This window comes from Mustelus asterias, chromosome 5 (genome assembly GCF_964213995.1).
Source record: "Mustelus asterias chromosome 5, sMusAst1.hap1.1, whole genome shotgun sequence".
NCBI lineage: Eukaryota > Metazoa > Chordata > Chondrichthyes > Carcharhiniformes > Triakidae > Mustelus > Mustelus asterias.
In genome coordinates this window covers 49964427-49991820 of record NC_135805.1, presented here as the reverse complement: position 1 = coordinate 49991820, position 27394 = coordinate 49964427, and the positions used below count along the sequence as shown (strand labels likewise).

The 27394-nt window shown below is 42.6% G+C and overlaps 1 protein-coding gene across 1 annotated transcript in view; it reads left to right on the top strand.

Annotated features, from left to right (window-relative positions):
- The window catches only part of ahi1 (Abelson helper integration site 1), a 134750-nt gene extending 107697 nt beyond the window's left edge, over positions 1-27053 (top strand). Inside the window, exons 18-21 of the mRNA XM_078212568.1 lie at positions 8080-8300; positions 14508-14559; positions 15707-15783; positions 26964-27053. Of these exons, the coding sequence (XP_078068694.1) occupies positions 8080-8300; positions 14508-14559; positions 15707-15783; positions 26964-27038 (425 nt within the window). The 3' untranslated portion in view covers positions 27039-27053. The remainder of the gene's footprint in view (positions 1-8079; positions 8301-14507; positions 14560-15706; positions 15784-26963) is intronic.
- The last annotated feature ends 341 nt before the right edge of the window (positions 27054-27394 follow it).

Here is a 27394-nt window from a genome sequence, read left to right as displayed (position 1 = left end):
TGCTTGTCCAACCTCTCCCTATAACTCAGTCCCTTGAGTCCTGGCAACATCCTTGTAAATCTCTTCTGCTCTCCCATATCTTTCCTGTAGCAAGGCGACCAAAACTGAACACAGTACTCCAGGTATGGCCTCACCAATGTCCTGTACAAATGCAACATAACTTTCCAACTTCTATACTCAATGCCCTGACTGATGAAGGCACGCATGCCAAAAGCCTATCTACCTCTGACTCCACCTTTAGAGAACCAATGCGCCTTTATAGGACGGTGCATAGAGTCTAAAAGTTGGGGTCTGATGTAGCAGATGTATAGAACGTTGGTTCGGCCGCATTTGGAATACTGCGTCCAGTTCTGGTCACCACACTACCAGAAGGAGGTGGAGGCTTTGGAGAGAGTACAGAGGATGTTGCCTGGTATGGAGGGGCTTAGTTATGAGGAGAGATTGGGTAAACTGGGGTTGTTCTCCCTGGAAAGACGGAGGATGAGGGGAGACTTAATAGAGGTGTATAAAATTATGAAAGGCATAGATAGGGTGAACGGTGGGAAGCTTTTCCCCAGGTCGGTGGTGATGTTCACGAGGGGTCATAGGTTCAAGGTGAAGGAGGGGAAGTTTAACACAGATATCAGAAGGACATATTTTACACAGAGGGTGGTGGGGGCCTGGAATGCGCTGCCGGGCAAGATGGTGGAGGCGGACACACTGGGAACGTTTAAGACTTATCTAGATAGCCATATGAACGGAGTGGGAATGGAGGGATACAAAAGAATGGTCTAGTTTGGACCAGGGAGCGGCACGGGCTTGGAGGGCCAAAGGACCTGTTCCTGTGCTGTATTGTTCTTTGTTCTTTGAACTCTAAGGTCCCTCTGGTTTCACGATATCCCCTAAGGTCCTACCATTTACCTTGATTTGACTTTCTAAAATGCAACACCTCACATTTGTCTGTATTGGTCTCCATTTGCCATTTCTCGGACCACTTCCCCAGTTGATCAAGATCCTGCTGCAATTTTTTGATGAAGTGACCAGGAAGGTGATCTAACCTTCCAGAGCAGTCTAACATGTGGAACTTTATCAAAGGCCTTACTGAAGTCCATATAGACTACGTCTACCGCCCTACCCTCATCAATCTTCCTGGTCACTTCATCAAAAAATTGCAGCAGGATCTTGATCAGCTGGGCAATTTTTGATAACCTTCCTCACTGTCTCCACTACCACCTATTTTACTGTCATCTGCAAACTTACTGATCATGCTTTATACATTCTCATCCAAATTGTTGGTATAGATAACAAACAGCAATGAGCCCAGCACTGACCCCTGAGGCGCACCTCGAGTCACAGGCCTCCAGTCCAACAAGCCACCTTCCACCATTACCGTCTGCTTCTTGCCATCAAGTCAACTATATATCTAATTTGCCAGCTCTCCCTGGATTCCATGTGATCTAACCTTCCAGAGCAGCCTAACATGTGGAACCTTATCAAAGGCCTTACTGAAGTCCATATAGACTACATCTACCGCCCTGCCCTCATCAATCTTCCTGGTCAGTTCATCAAAGAACTCTAACAAATTTGCAAGGCATGATCTCCCATGCACAAAGCCATGCTGACTACTCCTAATTAAACCCTGTCTTTCCAAATGCCTGTATATCTTATCCCTCAGAATCCTCTCTAGTAACTCAAACACCACAGATATTATTTGATTTTGATTTATTATTGTCACATGTATTAACATACAGTGAAAAGTATTGTTTCTTGCACGCTGTACAGACAAAACATACTGTTAATTGAGAAGGAAACGAGAGTGCAGAATGTAGTGTTATAGTCATAGCTAGGGTGTAGAGAAAAATCAACTTAATGCAAGGTAAGTCCATTCAAAAGTCAGTGACAGTAGCAGGAAAGAAGCTGTTCTTGAGTCGGTTGGTATGTGACCTTTTGTATCTTTTGCCCGAAGGAAGAAGGTGGAAGAGAGAATGTCCAGGGTGCATGGGGTCCTTAATTATGCTGGCTGCTTTGCCGAGGCAGTGGAAAGTGTAGACAGCCAATAGATGGGAGGCTGGTTTGCATGATGCATTGGGTTACATTCACGACCTTCTGTAGTTCCTTGCGGTCTTGGGCAGAGCAGGAGCCATACCAAGCTGTGATACAACCAGAAAGAATGCTTTCTATGGTGCATCTGTAAAGGTTGGTGTGAGTCATAGTGGACATGCCAAATTTTCTTAGTCTTCTGAGAAAGTAGGGGCATTGGTGGGCTTTCTTAACTATAGTGTCGGCATGGGGGGACCAGGACAGGTTGTTGGTGATCTGGACACCTAAAACCTGAAGCTCTCGACCCTTTTTATTTCGTCCCCATTGATGTAGATAGGGGCATGTTCTCTTTTACGCTTCCTGAAGTCGATGACAATCTCCTTCGTTTTGTTGACATTGAGGGAGAGATTATTGTTGCCGCACCAGTTCACCAGATTCTCTATCTCATTCCTGTACTCTGTCTCGTCATTGTTTGAGATCCGACCCACTACAGTGGTGTCGTCAGCAAACTTTAAAATCGAATTGGAGGAGAATTTGGCCGCACAGTCGTATGTGTATAAGGAGTGTAGTAGGGGGCTGAGAACACAGCCTTGTGGGGCACCAGTATTGAGGATGATTGTGGATGAGGTGTTGTTGCCTATCCCTTACTGATTGTGGTCTGTGAGTTAGGAAGTTCAGGATCCAGTCGCAGAGGGAGGTGCCAAGGCCCAGGCCATGGAGTTTGGAGCTGAGTTTCGTGGGAATAATGGTGTTGAAGGCTGAGCTGCAGTCAATAAATAGGAGTCTGACATAGGTGTCCTTGTTATCTAGGTGTTCCAGGGTTGAGTGCATGGCGTCTGCTGTGGACCTGTTGTGGCGGTAGGCAAATTGTAGTGGAACCAGGTAGTGCGGGAGGCTGGAATTGATTCATGCCACGACTAACCTTTCAAAGCAGTTCATAATGATGGATGTCAGAGGCGGCCGATAGTCATTAAGGCACGCTGCTTGGTTTTTCTTGGGTACCGGGATGCTGGTCGTCTTCTTGAAGCAGATAGGGACTCAGATTGTTGTAAAGATTGTTAGGCTTACTGCTCTATAATTCCCAGGTTTTTCTTTGTAGTCCTTCTTAAATAAGGGCACAACATCTGCTACCCTCCAGTCTTCTGGTACCTCACCCATGGCTAATGATGATGCAAATATCTCAGCCAAGGCTCCTGCAATTTCTTCTCTAATCTCGCACAATGTTTTTGGATACACCTGGTCAGGGCCAGGAGATTTATCCACCCTCATACATTTTAAAAGGTCCATCAACTCCTCTACTGTAATACGAACTGTCCCCAATTTATCGCCACTAACTTTCCTAGGTTCCCAAGTCTTCATGTCTTTCTCTGCGGTAAACACAGAGGAGAAATATTCATTGAGAGCCTCGACTATCTCCTGCAGTTCCACACACGTGTCCACTTTGGTCCTTGAGGGGTCCTATTCTCTCTCCAGTTATTATTTTTCTGTTAATATGCTTGAAGTATTTTCAAATCCTCCAAAGTGCATTCTGATCAACATTGGAGTCTATCACTTTCATTAACATTATATTATCTGCAAATTTGGCCATTGTACTTATGATTGGTAGCTCCACATCATTATGAAGATGCTAAACAAAAGAGGTTTCAAAACAGACACCTGTGGAGCCCCACTGGTAATATTCTTTTTCGGCTGGTGACTGTCCTTTTGCCACAACCATCCGGATTCTATCAAATAAACGCACAACTTTACAGAACTACCAGTAGGACCAAAAAGAACATTTTAAAATATATTTCCAATCTAGCATTCACAATAGTGGAGCTGGATGATTTTGTTTTATTTGGCATAGCAAAGTGTTATGGATTAATTTAAAATAGTTAGATATACTAACCCCTTCACTTGCATTCGGGTGGAGTTTATGCGCCCCCGCTAGCAGGTTTGATCCAGTCGGTGGCCGCCTTGTCAGTTAACTGCCTGTCCTGACCTGTCTGAAATTTTATAGGGAATGCAGGGGAGACATCAGCAGCCTGCCCTTGGACCGATCAAGGCTCTTAAGTGGCCAATAAAAGTATTTTGAGTAATTTGATTCGATTTCCGTCTCTTTTCCTTTGTTGGGGTCTCCTGACTTCTCATTTGGGATTGGTTTCCTTTCTAAGTCCTAAGTAGTTCCTTGTTGGTAGTTTCCCAGCTACTTGGTTTATATATTACCTACTCCCTGTCCTTGCTATTCTTTGAATCAAGTAAAAAAAAAATGAGACAAGGAGGATGAGGAGGTGAACTGATTTCATGTTTACGGTTAAAATATAAAATTAAATTGTTTAAATTGTTGGCCTACTGAATTACTACTGCTGGTTTTCATATTTGTACTTGAGGTTCGTGATTTTCAGCTTGTTTTAAAATGCTTCTGCACTTGATGTTTTCTAGTTGGAAAATGCCTTTTGCTAGCAACCTGGTGTTGTGATGTTTAACATCTGCCATGTTTTCAGTGAGTGCAAATGACAGTCTGGGTGCAAAATGTCATGGGACTCCAAAATAAGAATCTTGCTGACAAGATCTTGTTTTCTGATTCTTCTTGTCCCTCACCGGTGACATAATGAGGTTCCTGCTCAGGATGGTAGGGAGCCTCATTTCAATACATTGACATATAACTAGCGGGCTTCCTGCTGTATCATTCCCCATCCCACCCCCCCCCCCCCCACCCTCCCAATCTTGGCTTGGATTTTTCAACCAAGGAGCATCGTACCTTTGACAGAAGACTGTTGAATACAAATGCACCATCTAGTCCCAAGATTAATTTCTGTTTTCTTCTCATGCTACTGGACCATTCTTTGGTGGTCGATAAGAATGTTGGAAGTAAGAACAAACAAAATTATGTGCACTCAATTTTTCTGCACCATAAACAGAAGCAATACTTACTGCAATGGTTTATTGTATTGTAATGGTCTGGTTTCTCTGGCAAAAAGAGCTGATACATTAATTTAGAGAGGCCTCTGTTGGGAAAGAAGTCATTTGGATGATTAGATCATAGAACAGTACAGCACAGAACAGGCCCTTCGGCCCACGATGTTGTGCCGAGCTTTATCTGAAACCAGGATCAAGCTATCCCACTCCCTATCATCCTGGTGTGCTCCATGTGCCTATCCAATAACCGCTTAAATGTTCCTAAAGTGTCTGACTCCACTATCACTGCAGGCAGTCCATTCCACACCCCAACCACTCTGTGTAAAGAACCTACCTCTGATATCCTTCCTATATCTCCCACCATGAACCCTATAGTTATGCCCCCAAGTAATAGCTCCATCCACCCGAGGAAATAGTCTTTGAACTTTCACTCTATCTATCCCCTTCATCATTTTATAAACCTTTATTAAGTCTCCCCTCAGCCTCCTCCGCTCCAGAGAGAACAGCCCTAGCTCCCTCAACCTTTCCTCATAAGACCTACCCTCCAAACCAGGCAGCATCCTGGTAAATCTCCTCTGCACTCTTTCCAGCGCTTCCACATCCTTCTTATAGTGAGGTGACCAGAACTGCACACAATATTCCAAATGTGGTCTCACCAAGGTCCTGTACAGTTGCAGCATAACCCCACGGCTCTTAAACTCCAACCCCCTGTTAATAAAAGCTAACACACTATAGGCCTTCTTCACAGCTCTATCCACTTGAGTGGCAACCTTTCGAGATCTGTGAATATGGACCCCAAGATCTCTCTGTTCCTCCACAGTCTTCAGAACCCTACCTTTGACCCTGTAATCCACATTTAAATTAGTCTTACCAAAATGAATCACCTCACATTTATCAAGGTTAAACTCCATTTGCCATTTTTCAGCCCAGCTTTGCATCTCTTTGCAGCCTACAACAGCCCTCCACCTCATCCACTACTCCACCAATCTTGGTGTCATCAGCAAATTTACTGATCCACCCTTCAGCCCCCTCCTCTAAGTCATTAATAAAAATCAGAAAGAGCAGAGGACCAAGCACTGATTCCTGTGGCACTCCGCTAGCAACCTGCCTCCAATCCGAAAATTTTCCATCCACCACCACCCTCTATCTTCGATCAGTTACCTATCCAATTGGCCAACTTTCCCTCTATCCAACACCTCCTCACTTTCAACATAAGCCGACCGTGGGGGACCTTATCAAACGCCTTACTGAAATCCATGTATATGACATCAACTGCCCTACCTTCATCAACACACTCAGTGTGTTGCTTCATGATTAATGCTTCATATCATAAAAAGGCAACACCTCCTGTGTTGTCATCCTCCAACCCCACCATATTTTACATGGAGAACTCAATTCAAAGGATTATTACAAATCATGAGTGATTGTAGGTCATATGGAGGTAAGGACAAACATCTCAAACCAGCATCCACTCCATAATTTTTGTCGATCGTGTATTTGAACAATACTATTAAAATTTATAATTGTAATGTTTTCTCCTTAACGCTGTGTCGGTTATATGGATTATTTTGTTTGGAAGATGCTTGTGCTCAATCAGGACTGCAACAAAACATGCTTGTGTGATGCATTTGACCATGAAGTATAGTTATTTCACACCAGTAGAAAACAAAGTATTGCCTTTCTTGATGATGAAACACCCAGTGTTGTGTCAGCGACCTATTTAAAAATATTCTAATGTTTTTAGTTTACAATGCAACAACAGGAGTTGCGAATTTGCCTATTATTTGCAGCTTTTTCTTCTTGGGGATGTTATTTATTAACCACACAGGCTTCTCTGTTCTGAAGTGCCCTCTTCATTGCACAATCACGTACAATGTTATTTTGCAAGCAATCAGCAGAAGCAATAATTTAGTGGAATCCATTTATCTGTTGTTGGCTGTTTGTTCCATAAAGTAAGAGCAACGTGGATCTGCTGCTGTGATGTCCAATGGATGTGCTTGCAACACATGCTGACTAAACTTACTCACCAAAACAATTCAATTTGAAAGAAAAGCAGCCATAGGACTCAAATTCACAATCATTGTGTATTAAATTATCTTATTGGCATTATCCTTCAGAAGCTTTCTAATGTTAGCATACCTAGCCATATTCAGCCTAAAAAAGAGAGAAATTGTGAAAATAGCACCAAATGCAACTTCTGCAGTTAACAATGATGAGTGGTTATAAAATTGTTTCCATGAGGTAACTATGGACCGTGACTTGGAGCTCCCCAGCATCGGATTTGAGGTGTATCCCTAAGATGCACTGGGGAATCCCTCTTGGAATTTTAAAAGTGAAAGTGCAATTTCCAAGGAATGCTAACTACTTCTGGGCAATTGTCCTTTACTGGGAACAATCCAAAAATGTGATTTAAATTGCAAACTTTGGATAGTTCTGGGTGTGTTGCACAAAAAGCTCGGAAAAATTAGAAGAATTAAAATCTCCTCTAACTTCTGGGTAATTATTGTAAAGGCACAGACCAACACCCCCACAGGACTCTATCCCCCCAACACCCCCATCGGACTATTATTCCCACCGCATTCCTTGACTCCCTTAAAGATTTTCCCTGATCAGACCCCACTTCAACGTTAAAAACCTCTGGCACCACCCCCCTCCCAACCTCTGGATTGCGATGCTAGGCTTCGGAGATGGATGTGCTGTCTGGATCATCTTGCCTAGCCTGAGTCGGGAGGTTGGGTCATCTTGCCTAGCCTGAGTCGGAAGGTTGGGTCATCTTGCCTAGCCTGAGTCGGAAGGTTGGGTCATCTTGCCTATCCTGAGTCGGAAGGTTGGGTCATCTTGCCCAGCCTGAGTCGGAAGGTTGGGTGAGACAGGCACGGAAGAAATTTTGCACAAGTGTTTGGGCAGAGTGGAAATCTGACACTGACTGCCACTCCGAGGAACTTAATGCCCTTGTTTTCTGTCTTTGTTGTGGTAAAGGGTATTTCCATTCCTATTGCAGCTTATCCGATTTCATTACAGTAAATTAGATATAAATCTATTTTTTGTACAAATGTAACCACACAAAGCAGTCACGTTCAATTTTACATTGTAATGTTTAAAACAACATAGAATGGTGGTTTATGTAAATGACCAGTTTTTTTTTTCTCCCTTATCTTCTAGTTGCTCAAATGGAAGCTGAGACTATGAAAGAAATATGTAAATCAAATTTGCAGTCTGGAACTACATCTACACCAAAAGGACCCAAGATTTTTAGCAGCACTTTTGACAGTAGTATTTTTGATAGTAACACAATGTATGATTCCTCATTTTCTTCAATTAATCGTGCATCCAGGTTATCTATGAAAGTACAAAAAGTCAAACAAAAACTGGACTCCGTCACGGTATGTACCATTCGTGAAACTGCAGTCAAAGATAATAGAGATGTTACTTTGAGGACTTTATCACAGTGTTCATTGCAGCAAAGGGGTCATTCGCAATCCTATCAATGAAAACATAAAATATATCTGACAGGATGGATAGAGTGTTTTTAATTTTCCCATGACATTAGAGGAGGCGATGGCATAGAGGTTTTGTCGCTGGACTAATAATCCAGAGACCCAGGGGTAATGCTCATGGGTTCAAATCCCACCGCGGCAGATGGTGAAATTTAAGTTCAAGAAAAATCTGGAATTAAACGTCTAATGATGACCATGAAACCATTGTTGATTGTTGTAAAAACCCATCTGGTTCACTAATGTCCTTTAGGGAAGGAAATCTGTTACCCTTACCTGGTCCAGCCTGCATGTGACTCCAGACCCATAGCAGTGTGGTTGATCCTTAAGTGCCCTCAGGGATGGGCAATAAATGCTGGCACAGTCAGCAACGCCCACATCCCATGAATGAATTAAAAAAAAATTTTTAAATGTACCAATAGTCAGTATTCTATGTTTAACACAGACTCATGGGAAATTATATTATAATGTGGGTCAGGAACTATATTTGAATGTTGAATCAGGACTAACAGAGGATTTCATCACCTGGAGCTAGAAGAGGAGAAAGGGGATTGCTGACTCCTGAAGATTTTCTGTAACTGTTGGATAGCATTATTCTAAATGGATATTGTCACTCATTACACCTTGACCAATGAAAATTGCTGCCATTTGGCTGTACAATTACCTATAAATACTGAATGAATACCAAAATGGTCCAAAATTTTAAAAAACATAATTATTTATATTTTGCTATTTTAAAAAAAGCTCTACATTTATATAGCAGGTATCATGACTTCAGAACTTGCCAAAGCACTTTGCAGCAGATGATGTGTAATGTAGGTGCTGTAAAAATGAATGTAAGAATATACTTAAATAGCTGTTGATATTCAAAAGCAGAAATTCTAAAAATAAACTTAATATTTTCTCCATGCAACATCAATGTTTAAAAAGCTTTAAAAGCTGCTCAGCAGAGCTGGGTTGCAGCAGGTGTTAATAACCTGATGCCAAACTTTCAATCCTGACAAACGCCAGTCTGGTGAGGTTGCAGAAGTTGATAGGGATGTGGAACCACAATGGGCCAGGAGGTACACACAGTCCACAGGAACGAAGGGGATAGACACCGATGTTTGTGGCTGTTGAGTGAAGTACCATGTGTGGGACAGGCAGAAGGGGAACCCAATTAGGGTCTCTGTTGCCCAAAAAAATGTGGCGGTTATTTCACTAGCATGAAATGTCGATTCAGGTGACTGAAATCAACATTGAAGCCTATTGGATAAATATGGTGCAATATTTTATGCTGTGACATTACCTTCATGGGGAGGCGATGGCTTAGTGGTATTGTAGCTAGACTATTAATCCAGAAACTCAGCTAATGTTCTGAGGACCCGGGTTCAAATCCTGCCACGGCAGCAGATGGTGGAATTTGAATTCAATAAAAATATCTGGAATTAAGAATCTACTGATGAACCATGAAACCATTGTTGATAGTTGGCAAAAACCCATCTGGTTCACTAATGTCCTTTAGGGGAGGAAATCTGCCGTCTACCTGGTCTGCCTACCTGTGACTCCAGAGCCACAGCAATGTGGTTGACTCTCGACTGCCCTCTGTTGTATCAATTGCTACAAAGTCAAGGATGACTAAGAATGGGCAATAAATGCTGGCCAGCCAGTGTTGCCCATATCCCATGAATGAATAAAAAGAAAATTACCTCTAATTTATATTTCTGCTTTTACAGCCCCAAAAGAATCTTGACTCACAGGTTGGAAAGTTTCCAGTAACGGTAATGTTTAAATAAAATTGGAATAAGCAGGAAACCTTTTGGATGAGTATTTAAAGAAAACAATGAAAATACTGTGTGTGGAAGAAAGTTACTGAGCAAAAAAGTTGGGAGCAGTTAAAGGTGTAATAGTTATAGACAAATTAGTGTAACAGGATTTAGGAAAAGAATTTGAATTAAATAATGCATTTTTAAAAATATATTTTTGGGTTTTAATTTATAATGTGCTAGATTGGAGACCTATGTGCTCTTCAGCTGTTTGGTTAATTATTTCACCAGCAGCACTGTTATGCAGCAAGCGGGATTGTTTAATTATTCAGCACTGACATAAATACCGAAGAGAAGACCATTTTTACTTTTAATAGAGTTTGTTGTTTTGAAGCTCATGCAAGCCAGGTGTTCCTGATTTGTAAAGTCTTTGCCCAGGTGCATTCACCCTGTGGGTGTAATCCAGGGAATCCTGCCAAGCTGAACCACTTTCCATTAAAAAAATTAGCATTGCATTTTCAATAGAAGCAATTGTTGACAAGGCTATGGGGGCAACAAGATAGAGAATTACCGTGTGTGCTGGTGCTATTAGCAAAAGTATCTGTGGATGGTGCACCTGTTTGTGTGTGTGGAGGGGAGGGGGTGTCAATTGACGGAGGCCATTAAGACTTATGCAAGCAGATGTGGTCTTGGAATACTGTCACCCCGAGTACATTGAAGCTCAAGATTGTTAGACATTTATACTTTTAGAGAACAATTGTTTTAATGTGTGAGTGGTGATACGTTTATTGTGATGGAAAAGTAGGGATTTCATGCCAGAGCTTTTTAACTCATTTGTGTATCTAAACCTATATTTCAATAGAATTTTCACTCATTTCTGTACCACTCTGTCAGCATGACAGTTTGAAGTACAGACTTCACTGCCACTAGCCAAACTGCTTCATTTCAGGCTTTCAACTTCAATTTCCCTTTTATGAACCTGACCATTAAATACCAACTTCAGATGTGGTCAAGACTGGTAACTGAAGGCTTGTTTATTGGTATCCATCCTTGATCTCGTATCCTCTCCATCGCAAAGACTGCCTGCTTCCACCTCTGTAAAGTCGTCTGCCTACCTCAGCCGAACTACCATTAAAAACCATTCTTCATTCATGCCTGTGGCACTTCTCAACTCTCATTGGGTTGTATTTTCCTTGTTCCTGTGGAGACAAGGGGTTGGATTTATCAAGAAAGAAAGTCAGACTTCCACCCCTCAGTGAAAGGAAGTCCCACCCTTGAGAGCTGCCAGCCAGTTTGATCGGATGGCAGCTCTTGCAGTCCCAGCAGCACTAGAAGAGAGTATCAGTCCAAGAACTGTCATGGACGCCAGAAATGGGTACATTCCCATCCTTTTGAGTGGGATGAGATCAGGCAGAAATGGGATGGGGAGTGGGTGGATTTTGGAGACCAGGTGGGATGGCATATAGGTGGGGGGTATGTTCTTAGGGGAATGCTCCTAATGTGCACAGAGCATGCCCCAAAGAATATACCCCCCCCCCTTCCCTCTTCAGTATCTTGGATGTATTCTGGGGACCAAGTCTGAGATGGGCAAAAAGCTAGCAACCTGATGTATTTTATGTATCCTCCTCTGCTTAAAATGTGGTCAGGGGCCATAAAATCTAGCCTAAAGCAGAGGGGGAGCCATATCCTGACTTTCCCGGGTCAGTTGCCTACTCCATGAAGACATGCAGCCTTATAATGCAATTAAGGCTCTATTTTTCAGCCATTTTTCACCGATCCATTATTTTACCAATCTCCAAGTGTTGCCCTGTCGTATGTGGAGGCTGCCAGCTCAATTGAGATGGCCATCTGGCAGCAAATGTTCCCAATGGTGGGGAAGTTGAGATCTAGGGGTCAGAGTTTGAGCATAAGGGGAGTAATAGTTTATAAGAAATAATCTCCAACACGTTTCTTTCTCCTAAAGTTGAGACAGTTGGTGCCCCAAGTCCAGTGTTAAGAAGTCCCTGACTGTTTGTACAACCTCTGATGAGTCTATCCTTCTTGTGAAATAGGATGTACCCAGAATGGTGATGGAGAAGTCATGAGATATTGGCTGTCAAGATGGTCAGTGAGATAAATCTCCCAATTTGAGCACGCATCCCAAATTTAAAAGGAGTTTCTTGATGCATCGATCGCATAGCAATTACAACACAGACTCTGACAGTTTACACAAATATCAACATGATTTTTTAAAATCTCTCTCTCACCTGCGCATGCTTTTATTCTTAGCCTCCTTTTTGACGTTTCTTCATCTATCTGTTAATGGTTCCAGAAGAACTGCGAAAAAACGTAGATACCTGCAAGATTTTTCAAAATTCTTTTGAAATGATTTTAATGTTTTTATTTAGTCTCCTTGTTATTTGATTAATGGTGGTTGTCACTACATTGATAACTTTTCTACTTCATAATTGGATGTTCATATATTGGTTTTCTTTCTGTTCAGTAATATTGCAGGCAATTAATTTCGCTTTATTTATTCTTTCATTGCCAAAATGTTGTCAGGACTCATAGACTTTGCATTGCCTTCAGTCATTTCTTGATTTTATGTGGAGTGAAATCAAATTGGCTGAAAATTGGCATCTGTGATCTGCAACATTGAGAGGAGGCTGCGATGGATCATCCAATCTACACTTCTGGCTGAAGATGGTTGGAATTGTTTCACATTTCCATTGATGTGCTATGCTCCCCCATCTTTGATAGCAATACTCAACGCAGTGCTCAGTGTTAAGTTAGGACTTGTCTGCACACTGATTCCTACCTGTGCTATCATAAACAAATGCATCTGTGACAGGTAGATTGCTGAGAACAAAATTCAGTAGCTTTCTCCTTTTTGTTGGATCCTTCACCAACTGCCACAAGCCCAGTCTGAAGATATGTCCTTTAGGATTGATCAGTTTGTTTAGTAGTGGTGCCAGCAAGTCACTCTTGGTAATGGACCTTGACGTCTCTCACCCAAAGTACATTCTATGCCCTTGCCACCGTCAGTGTTTCCTCCAAGTGGCCTCCAACATGGAGGATAGAGGAGTACTGATTCATCAGCTGAAGGAGAGCAGTATATGATACTTGACCTGATGCTGTGTGATTTCATGGGATGCCGAGTCAATGTTGAGGATTCCCAGGGCAACTCTCTACCTCCCGGCATGGTGGCAGAGTGATTAGCACTGCTGCCTCACAGCGCCAGGGATCCGGGCTCAATTATGGCCTCGGATCACTGTCTTTGCAGAGTGTGCACATTCTCCCCATGTCTGCGTGGGTTTACTCCGGGTGCTCTGGTTTCCTCCCACAGTGCAAAGATGTGCAGGTTAGGTTGATTGGCATGCTAAATTGACCCTAGTGTCAGGGGGAGTAGCAGTTTAAATAGGTGGGGTTATGGGAATGGGCCCGGGTGGGATTGTGGTTGGTGCAGACTCGATGGGCTGAATGGCCTCCTTCTGTACTGTAGGAATTCTATGATTCTATGATATGGTGTTGCCATTGGTGAGCCTGTCTTACCAGTGGGACAGGATATACCCAGGGATGATGATGGTAGTATTTGGGACGTTGCCTGTAAGGTATGATTTGGCGAGTATGATTGTCAGGTTGGTACTCGACTAATCTGTGGGTCAGCACCCAGTAGTTAATAAGGAGGACTTTGCGGGATCGACAAGGCTGGTTGTTCTGGGTTTTTTCCCCAAGCCTAAGTCAATGCTAGGTGCAGTGTGGAACAACTGAGTGGCTTACTAGGCCATTTCAGAGGTCATTTGGGAGTCAACCACGTTACTGTGGGTATGTAGGCACAGGTAGGCCAGACCACATTAGGATGGCTGATTTCCTTCCCTAAAGGGCATCAGTGAACCAGATGGGTTTTTATGACAAATCAATGATAATTTCATGGCACCATTCCTGACAATTCCAGATTTTAAAAATTAATCAATTAAATTTACTAAATGAGTTTAACTTTCACTAGCTGCCGTGCTGGGATTTGAACCCATGCCTTGGCCTCTGGATTACTAGTCCAATGACATTACCACTATGCCTCCATCTCCCCAGAATGATTATGAATATATTTCAGCCACTTGAGGAAGTAGGACACACAGTGTAACTGCCGCACTTTGCCGATATAATTCATACTTTGGCAGTGACATGATACGCTGATGGTATAGACTACGTGATACAATGATGGAATCGATGAATAAGATGAGCTAAATAGCTTCCCTTTTTAAAGTGTGGCAAACTCACATTTAATGTAGCTCTGTTAATGATAATAGATTAACATGATTACTTAATATCAAAATATTTCTCTATGTTGAAATCTGAATTTCCTTTATTACAGAAGTCAGTAGAACAGAGCACTTCAGGAATGGATCGCTATTTTAATCAGCCAGGTATGTGAATGTACATCCTGATTCACCTGTTATTTGTTTCCAGCTCTTCTCATTTTTGTTTTGCAATTTCAGTCTTTGCAGGTTTTTCCCCTCAGATTGATTTTTGGCTGCTACAATTTTTAAACCCTCTGCAATACATTGAGCAAGTTGTCAGATTCAGGTGAGATTAGTCTACTGTTGGCACAGATGTGACAGCGTGTTTAACATTGTGCTGGAGGGGGTTTGTGTAAAAGATTGTGTTAACGTCAGAATCACTTTTCACTGTCCGGTTAGAGGAGAAAACTATTGTGGAGGGGCATTTTATTAGGCCAGCCTTTTCAATATTAGAAATATCCTGAAGATAGAAGCAAAGTAGGTAAGTAAACTGTACATTTTAAGGGAAAAGTCTATAGAAAATATAGAGCGTGCAATTTTAAAAAGCTAAGATAAAAATAGCAGTGACTGAATTGCAAGAAGATAGCCTAACAATTAAAGGGAAGGTGATGAACAGAAATATCATTTGAAATTTGCATGTAAAATTGTTTTGTTTTACAGTAATAAATAGCCAGTGATAAACAGCAGCGTGTACTGATGGGCCGAATGACCTGTTTTCATGTTACAATTTCTGTACAGTTCTATTTGATTAGAGTAATAAAACTGACATTTGAGCATGAGGATAAATACGGAATTCATTTAGGTGGGGACGCAAGTGTACGAAGCTGAGTTCTTTGCTGAGGCTTTGACAAAGGGCCATCTGGACTCGAAACGTCAGCTCTTTTCTCTCCTTACAGATGCTGCCAGACCTGCTGAGCTTTTCCAGCGTTTTCTCCTTTGACATTTGAGCGGCTGCATTACTTCTAATGCTTGATTAAAATGTTGCAGTGTGTAACATCTAAAGAATACATCGCTGAGCCAAGGAGTCTGGAGTTTATTTGGCTATGCAGTAAACTAAATTTGAGTTTGCAAATTGCTAGAACAAATAAATAACACAGTTACCTAATATCAAAATCCTTCAGATGCTGGCGATGGGAAATAAGAACAGCTGGAAAAACTTGGCCAGTCTGGAGAGAGAAACAGAGTTGGTTCGAGTCTTCAGCACAACACTTGTGTTATACTTTGGTAGAACAGACTTTTTTGGACATATCTTTATCCATTTTTTCTTCAATAGGTATGGTTCCCATGATGTCACTGAATATGAAATGGGATTCCTCGTTTCGTTCAATGGACAGTAACTACTTCAACAGTGTAAGTACTGATAGTAACTTTGCACAGCTGTTAGACTATTGAACTTTCAGTTGTGAATGATGAGATCTGTGTTGTACATGCCTTCCATTACAAACTGTTTGAACAGACAGTAAGGTAAAAATATTTTGGGGGCTAAATTCTATAGTCCTCAACAATGGGTGATTAACCTGTGCCCCATTGAGTGCAGTGCAGGCGGCATGGTAACTTCACGCTGCCTGCTCATTTTATCTTATGTAGCAGTCTTTGGTGCATCCAGCCAGTGCTAACTGGACTGTTTATTCAGCTGGATGCATCAGCAGGGGGATGGAGGGGGGGGAGGTGGGGGGCAGTACTGTGAGTGTCTAGCACTGCTTAAATAGCTAGCCTTCACCTCTTGCAGAGGAGATGCGTTGTGTCTGGAACAGTGAAGAATGGCACAACGGGAGAGAGCAGACTCCAAGGTTTCCAGACACTGCACTGGAGGCCTTGGTGCACTCTGTCTTCACAGTGGAAGACACAAATAACATGCCAAAAATTGATGACAGGAAGGCTATGGCAGGTGAAGACCTAGAAACTATCATTATCACGAAAGAGGTAGTGTTGGGCAAGTTAATGGGGCGAAAGGTAGACAAGTCTCCTGGCCCTGATGGAATGCATCCCAGGGTACTAAAAGAGATGGCGGGAGAAATAGCAAATGCACTAGTGGTAATTTACCAAAATTCCCTGGACTCTGGGGTGATTCCCGCAGATTGAAAAAGAGCAAATGTGACGCCACTGTTTAAAAAAGGAGGTAGACAAAAGGCAGGTAACTATAGGCCAGTTAGCTTAACTTCTATAGTAGGGAAAATGCTTGAATCTATCATCAAGGAAGAAATGGCGAGACATCTGGATATAAATTGTCCCATTGGTAAGATGCAGCATGAGTTCATGAAGGGAAGGTCATGTTTGACTAATTTGGTGGAATTCTTTGAGAACATTACATGCGCAGTGGACAATGGGAACCTGTGGATGTGGAGTATCTGGATTTCCAGAAGGCATTTGACAAGGTGCTGCACCAAAGACTGCTACATAAGATAAAGGTGTACAGAGTTACAGGTAATGTATTAACATGGATAGAGAATTGGTTAACTAACAGAAGGCAAAGAGTGGGGGGTAAAGGGTGTTTTTCTGGTTGGCGATCAGTGACTAGTTGTGTGCTTCAGGGATCAGTGTTGGGGCTGCAATTGTTTACAATTTACAAAGATGATTTGGAGTTGGGGACCAAGTATAGTGTGTCAAAATTTGCAGATGACACTAAGATGAGTGGCAGAGCAAAGTGTGCAGAGGATGCTGAAAGTCTGCAAAGGGATATAGATAGTCTGAGTGGGCGAGGGTCTGGCAGATGGAGTACAATGTTGCTAAATGTGAAGTCATCCATTTTGGTAGGAATAACAACAAAATGGACTATTATTTAAATGGTAAAAATTGCAGCATGCTGCTGTGCAGAGGGACCTGGGTGTCCTTGTGCAAGAATCACAAGGAGTTGGTTTGCAGGTGCAGCAGGTAATTAAGAAGGCAAATGGAATTTTGTTCTTCATTGCCAGAGGGATGGAGTTTAAAAACAGGGAGGTTATGCTGCAGCTGTATACGGTGCTGGTGAGGCCACACCTGGAGTACTGTGTACAGTTTTGGTCTCCTTACTTGAGAAAGGGTATACTGGCACTGGAGGGGGGGTACAGAGGAGATTCACTAGGTTGATTCCGGAGTTGAGAGTGTTGGCTTATGAGGAGAGACTGACTAAACTGAGGCTATACTCATTGGAATTCAGAAGAATAAGGGGAGATCTTATCGAAACATGTAAGATTATGAAGGGAATAGATAAGATAGAAGCAGGGAAGTTGTTTCCACTGACAGGTAAAACTAGAACTAGGGGGCATGGCCTCAAAATAAGGGGAAGCAGATTTAGGACTGAGTTGAGGAGGAACGTCTTCACACAAAGGGTTGTGAATCTGTGGAATTCCCTGCCCAGTGAAGCAGTTGAGGCTACCTCATTGAATGCTTTTAAGGCAAGGATAGATAAATTTTTGAACAATAAGGGAATTGAGGGTTATGGTGAGCGGGCGGGTAAGTGGAGCTGAGTCCACAAAAAGATCAGCCATGATCTTATTGAATGGCGGTGCAGGCTCGAGGGGCCAGATGGCCTACTCCTGCTCCCAGTTCTTATGTTCTTACGTGCAGTAGGTGGAAAGCGGAGGCTTGTTAAACATGCTCAAAATGCTAATTGCTATGGAGGTTAAAACCGGAAGTTAATCCCATGGTCCTGGATGCAGTGTTCTTAAACAAGTGAGCAAGCTCAGTGAATATATTTTCAAGTACCATATCCTCCTAACTGCAAGAATAGCTTTAGCCACTGCTCAAATTCCCACTTCCCCATCACTCACCTACCAACAATCTCTATCAATCAGAACATGTACCTGATATTCATATTATTCACTGCACCATCACTTACCTATCGCTACTGCAAGCCACACACCCAGATCTCATTTCACAAACACTGCTAGTTATTCAACCATGACAGCCGCAACACACAAACGGATTTGTGACACTCACTGACGCGCTTCCCTCTCTCTTGCAAAACAATTGAAGCCAGCAGGTTCTAAATGGCGAGGGACAAACTTGCATACATATCCTAACCCCTGTGGGGGAGACGGTGCTGGCCATTGTTGGGATATGCATTGCTGAAACCACATTCCGGGGAGACTAAAGCCATCGAAGATGATGGTCTTCTATATACAGTCCTCCGTTTCGCATCCCACTTCCCCCTCATTCCACACATTTCTAATTTACAAGCTGCAGTTGGTTGAAGCATGCACCTCTTATTCCCTTTCTCTCCTTACCGCACCACCTTATGTTTATGCCTTTCTCTTATCGTATATCGGGAAGTGCAAACTGTCCAGACAATGGAGGAACAGCAAGAAGAAGATGCTCCAAACTTGCCATCGTGCAATTTCTCACACACAGCTACCAACTCAGATACTGACCCTGCATCTTTTGGAGGGTAGCATAGAGGCTGATTGGACACTGAGCATGAGTGGCCTGCAAACGGTGCAGGAGGCAAGGATAGTGTAGTTGCCAGCTTCCAGAGAGTGAGGTTGCACACTGGTTTTGCTGCAGAGAACTCAGGCAAGTAACGTGATGGGCAGTCTTCAACAGGAAAAAAGGGCGACTTGCATTTATGTAGTGCGTTTCACAATCTCTGGATATCCCAAAGTGCTTTACAACTAGTGAAGTCCCTTGAAGTGTACTTACTCTTGGAATGTAGAAAACACAGCAACAAGGTTTCACAAACTGCAAAGTGACAATTATCAAATCGTCTGTTTTTATGATGTTGATTGATGATAAATATTGGTTAGGACACTAGTGATAACTCCCCTGCTCTTCAGGATAGTCACAGTAAGAAGTTTAACAACACCAGGTTAAAGTCCAACAGGTTTATTTGGTAGCAAAAGCCACACAAGCTTTCGGAGCTGCAAGCCCCTTCAGGTGAGTGGGAATTCTTGTGTGGCTTTTGCTACCAAATAAACCTGTTGGACTTTAACCTGGTGTTGTTAAACTTCTTACTGTGTTTACCCCAGTCCAACGCCGGCATCTCCACATCATCCACTTCAGGATAGTGCCATGGGATCTTTTACATCAGCTTAACTTCTCATTTGAAGGCAGCACCTCTGTCAGTGCAGTATTCCCTCCGTACTGCACTGAAGTGTCAGTTCAGATTTTGTGCTCATATCTCTGAAGTGAGACCTGAACCCAAAAACTTCTGACTCAGAGAGCATACTACAAAATGCATAGTGCATTGTGAAACCTACTGAAAAGCCTGCATGCAATGTTAAGGAATATGGAGGTATGTGATAACTTGTCACACTACTTTGCACGGAGCTCTGACCCTATCCTTTACAATGTACAAGTGGTGGCCAGCCTGTTCTCTCACTTGTGGAGTCAGCCATGACGTAGCAGCCGTTGGCTGAGGTTGCAGCTTCCATTGCTGCACCAGCCATTCACTTTGAGTGCTACAATGGAAGCTCATACTGCCAGACATACAAGGACAAGTCTTTCAAGCTCAAACTTCTGCGTCATGGCATGGATTACAGTAAGCAAAGGGGCTTGCAGGGTGTCAAAGCAGTCCATTAATCAGTCCTTTAACTGATTAATAGGATTGTGGTAACTCCATGGAACACAAATCTGTTATCCTCCTCCAGGCAGAGATCATTCTTCCTCCCTCCCTCTGTCATTTGCTGTTAACTGCCAGCCCAGACATCTGCTGCCCACGCCAAGATGGTGCAATCTGCGTCTGGGACTTCTAAAGCTCAGAGCTACTTGAGGTAGTCCCCCAAAGTCAAATGCAGTCACCTTCACAGAAAGTGTGCAGCCTTCACCAGCCATGCTCAGCCATTGTATAGCATTGATTCTTTTTTTGGCTTGGAGGGAAACTTGCAGATGCTGGGTTCCCATGCATCTGCTGCCCTTGCCCTGTGACAGCATTGCTTTCATTGTATACACGTACATGGATTGTGTACTGAATGCATCAGCTATGTTGTCAACAAGTAGCCCTGCTCAGAATCCACCATTTGGTTTGCCATGGTGATTCGAATGCAGCTGCCTCAGTGAACTGCAAAATGAAAGGATCATGACTGCTGCTAGAATATTGATCATTGACTTAAGAGTCATAGAGCAATCTATCACGGAAACAGGCCCTTCAGCCCAACTGGTCCATCCTGACCATGGTGCCTTTCCAGCTAGTCCCAATTGCCCGCATTTGGCCCATATCCTTCTAATCCTTTCCCATCCATGTATTTATCCAAATGCTTTTTAAATATTGCTATTGAACCTGCCTCAACTACTTTCTCTGGCACCTCATTCCATATACGCACTATCCTTTGTGTGAAGAAGTTGCCCCTCAGGTCCCTTTTAAATCTTTGCCCTCCGACCTTAAACCTGTGCGCTCTAGTTTTCAGTTCCCTTACCCTGAGAAAAAGACAATGTGTATTCATCCTATCTATGCCCCTCATGATTTTATACACCTCAATAAGGTCACTCCTCATTCTCCTACGTTCCAAGGAATAAAGCCCTAGCCTGGCAACCCGCTTTCTATAACTCAAGCCCACTAGTCGCGGCAACATCATCGTAAATCTTGCTCGTCTCGCTGCATATATTCACACACCAGCTGAATGTTGACAGAATAAAATCCCTCAGTATAGCACAGAGTTGACATAGAGTCATAGTCATAGAAGTCTACAGCACAGAAAAAGGCCCTTCAGCCCATTGCGTTTATACTGGTCAAAGACAAACCACCTAACTATTCTAGTCCCATTTTCCAGCACTTGGCCTATCGCCTTATATGCCCTGGCATCGCAAGTGCACATCTAAATACTTCTTAAATGTTATGAGGGTCTCTGCCTCCACCAGCCTTTTAGACAGTGAGTTCTTGACTGCCACCACCCTCTGGGTGAAGAAGTTTTTCCTACATCCCCTCTAAAGCTCCTGCTCCTTACCTAGATGTGATGTTCACAAAGCAACATGCATTTAGTCAATGGCATCCTGCACCATGGGGAAACCTACAGCCCTAGTGAAGTCACATGCTCACATTGCCTGCTTCTTTCTGGCAAAAGAGAATGAAATGTAGTTAGCTCTCATTGCATATTGAGTCTCAGTGATGGTCAGAAAACTGAGATGTCACAAATATTTCCAGTTCCAACCTGGAAGAAGTCGGACAGATAAATGTTGATTGCCACGATCACCTTCAGAATCACTGGTAATGTGGTTCTTGCCTGCTCGGAGGTTGAGGTTGTGTCTGAGTAGGTGGCAGATTTTAGTGAGGATGTTCATACTGAAACGCCAAACATTACACACTGTTGTTCACCGAGGTTCAGAGAAAAAAATTATATTCAACAACCCTGGGTTGTTACGGCCTCCTGCTGAGAGCTCTCCTTTCTCCCATTCCCTCTGCTAAAAGCTTGTCCTCTTTGTGACCCCTTCTCCATTCTTCAAGTCATGCTTTTTTCTATGCCTATGCCTATAAACAGCTGATTTGCAGAGAAACTTTAAAATGAGCAAAAGCTCCTTCTCAACACCTGTCACACAACTAGCCGTAGACTGTAACTATCTCAGCTCTATGCCATCACTGCAGGAATTCCTCAGTGTATACATAAGAACATAAGAACATAAGAAATAGGAGCAGGAGTAGGCCATCTAGCCCCTCGAGCCTGCCCCGCCATTCAATAAGATCATGGCTGATCTGACGTGGATCAGTACCACTTACCCGCCTGATCCCCATAACCCTTAATTCCCTTACCGATCAGGAATCCATCCATCCGCGCTTTAAACATATTCAGCGAGGTAGCCTCCACCACCTCAGTGGGCAGAGAATTCCAGAGATTCACCACCCTCTGGGAGAAGAAGTTCCTCCTCAACTCTGTCTTAAACCGACCCCCCTTTATTTTGAGGCTGTGTCCTCTAGTTTTAACTTCCTTACTAAGTGGAAAGAATCTCTCCGCCTCCACCCTATCCAGCCCCCGCATTATCTTATAAGTCTCCATAAGATCCCCCCTCATCCTTCTAAACTCCAACGAGTACAAACCCAATCTCCTCAGCCTCTCCTCATAATCCAAACCCCTCATCTCCGGTATCAACCTGGTGAACCTTCTCTGCACTCCCTCCAATGCCAATATATCCTTCCTCATATAAGGGGACCAATACTGCACACAGTATTCCAGCTGCGGCCTCACCAATGCCCTGTACAGGTGCATCAAGACATCCCTGCTTTTATATTCTATCCCCCTCGCAATATAGGCCAACATCCCATTTGCCTTCTTGATCACCTGTTGTACCTGCAGACTGGGCTTTTGCGTCTCATGCACAAGGACCCCCAGGTCCCTTTGCACGGTAGCATGTTTTAATTTGTTTCCATTGAGATAGTAATCCCATTTGTTATTATTTCCTCCAAAGTGTATAACCTCGCATTTCTCAACGTTATACTCCATTTGCCATATCCTCGCCCACTCACTCAGCCTGTCCAAATCTCTCTGCAGATCTTCTCCGTCCTCCATACGTCGGAACTAATTTCTTAAACGTTTTATCATTAAACTCCCCACCGTTTTCACTATACACCTTGGTTACTTATTAGTAATGAGCTCATAATGAGGCAGTGAGATGTGCTTTAACAAGCCTTTATGGAAATGCCAAGGCATAACAGACTGTATCCACATAGCACCTTTCACAACCTCAGGATGCCCCAAAGCACTCTAGAGCTAAATAAACAGGTCTGAAATTTGATCACTGTGGTGGAGGGTGTACACAGTAAGAAGTCTCACAACACCAGGCTAAAGTCCAACAGGTTTATTTGGTAGCAAACGCCACTAGCTTTCGGAGTGCTGCTCCTTCGTCAGGTGAGTGGGAGATCTGTTCACAATCCGCAAACAGGGCATATAAAATCACAAACTCAATTTACAGAATAATGATTGGAATGCGGGTCTTTACAGCTAATCAAGTCTTAAAGGTACAGACAATGTGAGTGGAGAGAGCATTAAGCACTGGAGGGTGTATCCATGGGATCAATATGCATGAGGTAATTGAGCCAAGGAACAGCTGCGAACTAGACACTTGAACAACCTTTTGAATTCAATCCGACAAAAGATGATGGAGTCAAGAATTAGAGCAGCATAAAGTGAAAAGTTTGAAAAAGGGGCAAGAATCTCAGCTCACAGGTAAGGAGCAGGGCAGGTATTGTAATAGAAGGATCCTAGAAGGTAGTGCAAGTTCAGTGGAAAGTACCAGAAACAGTGGAGGTCATAGTAAGACTCGGTAGGGGCTGAGAAATTACATTTAGCCCAGGAGGAAATATGTTTTAGCCAAGGTCACAAAATAGCAACAGAGTAAACATCAAAGATAGGAATACACTGGAGTGCAATGCAAAGGTCCAATGGGTAACAGCAGGAGATGGATCATTCACATTTTGGGTTGAAACAGGTTATGTTAAACTTAAAACTGAGTGGCAGAGCAGAATTGCAACAAAGCGTGCAATATAGTTCAACAGAGCTGTACAGTACTGATTAAAAAAAAACAAAATAACAGAAATTTAATGCAAGCAGAATTCCAGCTGCTGAAAAGAACACAGAACAGGTATGGTCAAGGATCAGCAGTGGTGTAAATAACCTTAAGGTAGATTTAGATAAAATATACCAAATATAAGGATTGGGGACCTTAAGCAAGGAGTAGGAGGAGATGGCAGAGGGTGGGGGAAGGGAAAGGTATGGCAGTGGATGGTCACAAATGGAATTGTAAAGAAGAAGAAATATGTCATGATCTACCACCAACGCATTCTGGGCGGGTGTGATGCAATGCTTCAATAATTATTAGTTGGTATAGCTCCTGTATGTCATACTTGCATTAATTGGTCACGTTGCACTGACCTCGCAATGAATTTACAGTTTCTGTAAGTTCCAGGTCATGTTTTGATCATCAGGGAAAATGTTTCTCGAAGAGAAAGTCACTCAAGTTTATTACCAAATGCATAGCATCAGGTTTAATGCTTCCTAAGCAGTAACATAGTGGTATTGGCACTGGACTAGTAATTCAGAGACCCAGGGTAATGCTCTGAGGACCCTGGTTCGAATACCACCATACAGTGAAATTTGAATCATAAAAAATCTGGAATTAAAAGCCTAATGATGACCACAAAACCATCATTGACTGTCGTTCACCATCTGGTTCACTAATGTCTGGAAATCTGCTGTCCTTACCTGGTATGGCCTACATGTGACTCCAGCAGTAAGGTTGGCTCGTAAATGCCCTCTGAAATGTCTGAGCAGTAACTGCTGGGCCAGCCAGTGACACCCACATCCCATGAATGAATTAAAAAAAGTGAAGGGAAAGAAAATTGTGGTGATTGATAGATCTTTCCTTCTTTCAAAAAAATGTTATATATGTTAAGATTAATATATGAGGGGGATAAAATCCTTTGGGTGATGTATTTGTAATGGTTGGCTTAGGGTCTGAATGGTGTGATTGAAATATGCGCTGAAAATCTTTGTCCTCGTTTGCGGCTGGGATTCTCCTGTGCCGCTGAAAGTTAATGGAGTTTTGGCTGGAACGCCAAGTTCTCTGTTTTCACTTGCAACGGGGAGGCCACGGACAAGATCAGAGGATCCTGCCCATTATCTGTTCTTGGGTGTTCAATATACAGCTTGTTTTTGGATATGTTTTACTAAGAAAAGTTTTTTTTCACAATGGGCTTATATGAATTGCAGTGTATAAAAGTTTATGAAGTATAATTAAAAGGATAATTTGAATGAGAAGACAAGAGTATTGCCCTCAGGCAATGAAGGTCAACTGTAAGAAGACTAATAGTAGAATGCTGTGCTCTGATGATAGGTAAAGAATGACAGAAAATTTGACTTGCAAGTTTATGCAAATTAGTATCTGCTCTTGAAGGTCAAATGTTTGGAGTTGATATGGTGAGGCACAGATGTGATCTTTTTTAGAAAGGTAGTAATCTTGTTTTTTTTCGTCAGACTTCAAACTTAATTGTTTCAGTATGGAAATATTACATGTCTGGAAATCCATGTCATTTACATCATTTGCATTATATAAATATGAAATGCAAAACATTCTGTATAGAACTTGGCACCTATTCTTGAACGTTTGTTTCTTTTACCTAATACAGATAATTTACATCTGTACTATTACACAACCCAGAAGCTGTATTGAAAGTAGTTTTATTAAATGGTGACTTACTTTATGACAGAGATATGAAAAAGCTATGAAAATGCCCAGTCGATAGTTACCTTTATTGCACAGCCACAAAATTTCATTTTTTAAAATCTGTGCTAAGAGAAACTTACATAACATAGAACCCGAAGGTTTAGAGAAGAGTATGAAGGCAGCACAGTGGTTAGCACTGCTGCCCCACAGCGCCAGAGACCCAGGTTCCATTCCAGCCTTGGGTCACCGTCTGTGTGGAGTTTGCATGTTCTCCCCGTGTCTGGGTTTCCTCCGGGTGCTCCGGTTTCCTCCCACACTCCAAAGATGTGTGGGTTAGGTTGATTGGCCATGCAAAATTGTCCCTTAGTGTCAGGGGGATTAGCAGGATAAATACGTGGGGTTATGGAGATAAGGCCTGGATGGGATTGTTGTTGGTGCAGGCTCGATGGGCCAAATGGCCTCCTTCGGCACTGTAGGGATTCTATTCTAATGTTTAATTTAGTAACAACTGTAAAATAAAGAAAAGCCTTATGATGTTAGCATATTTTCATTCAAAGGCATCTTGCCGGATAATGGCTACCCAAATCAAATGATTTTGCACTATACAAGCAAACTCAAGTAGAAACTCACTAAAGCCACCACTTTTGGCCCTGAAAAGTGCCCAATCTATCTCGGATTAGCCTTGAAAGGCAAGGTTGTTTTTGTGACTGGAAACCTGTGTCCAGTACTGTTGCGCAGGGATCGGTGCTGGGTTCCTTGTTGTTTCTGGTGTGCATTAATGATCTAAGCATGAATGTGAGAGGTAATTTCAGAAAAAGGCTTTGATTCAGCACCAGTCTGGAATGTTCCTTGTGTTCTCTCTCGATGAGGTTTCATTTTGCAGAAGTTAGGTGATGCTCGCATGGCCATCTTTTGCAGTCATGATGTGCAGATGCCGGCGTTGGACTGGGGTAAACACAGTAAGAAGTTTAACAACACCAGGTTAAAGTCCAACAGGTTTATTTGGTAGCAAAAGCCACAAGCTTTCGGAGCCTTAAGCCCCTTCTTCTGTTCCCACTCTCAGAATTCCCACTCACCTGAAGAAGGGGCTTAAGGCTCCGAAAGCTAGTGGCTTTTGCTCCCAAATAAACCTGTTGGACTTTAACCTGGGTGTTGTTAAACTTCTTACCATCTTTTGCAACCATTTTGGTCAGTTTTAAAATTCAGCATATGCAGGAGCGTGGCACAGATGTATTTTATTTTTATCAGAGATCTTGTCTTTTTAATATTGTTCAAAATTTCACTGTTAGATTCCTATTCTGATTTTAGTTAATCCTTTATGTCATGTAATTTAAAATATATTTCTATCCCTCCCATGGTCTTCCTCATAATGACTCAGCAGGGGATTGTGGTACAAGTCCCTGTATTTTTTTATTAATCTCCAGTCTCCCCTCTGAAGCCTGCTTTTACCATTGATATTTTCTCAGGGAAATGTACAGAAGAAATGTGGCAAATTTTCAAGGATAATTTGTCTGGAGCTCTACACAGCAACGTTCCAGTGAGACAGGGGAGTTATGGTAGGTCACAGGAACCATGGTGCACGGAAGCTGTAACGAATTTAGTCAAGAAGAAAAGAAAAGCCTACAAAAGGTTCAGGGAGCTAGGTAATGTTAGAAATCTAGAAGAGTATACGACTAGTAGGAAGGAACTTAAGAGGGAAATTAGAAGAGCAAGAAGGGGTCATGAGAAGGCAGACAGGATAAAGGAAAACCCCAAGGCATTCTACAAGTATGTTAAGAGGATAAGATGTGAAGGAGTAGGACCTATCAAATGTGACGGTGGGAAATTCTGTATAGAACCGGTAGAAATGGCAGAGTACTCAATGAAGACTTTACTTCAGTATTCACAGTGGAAAAGG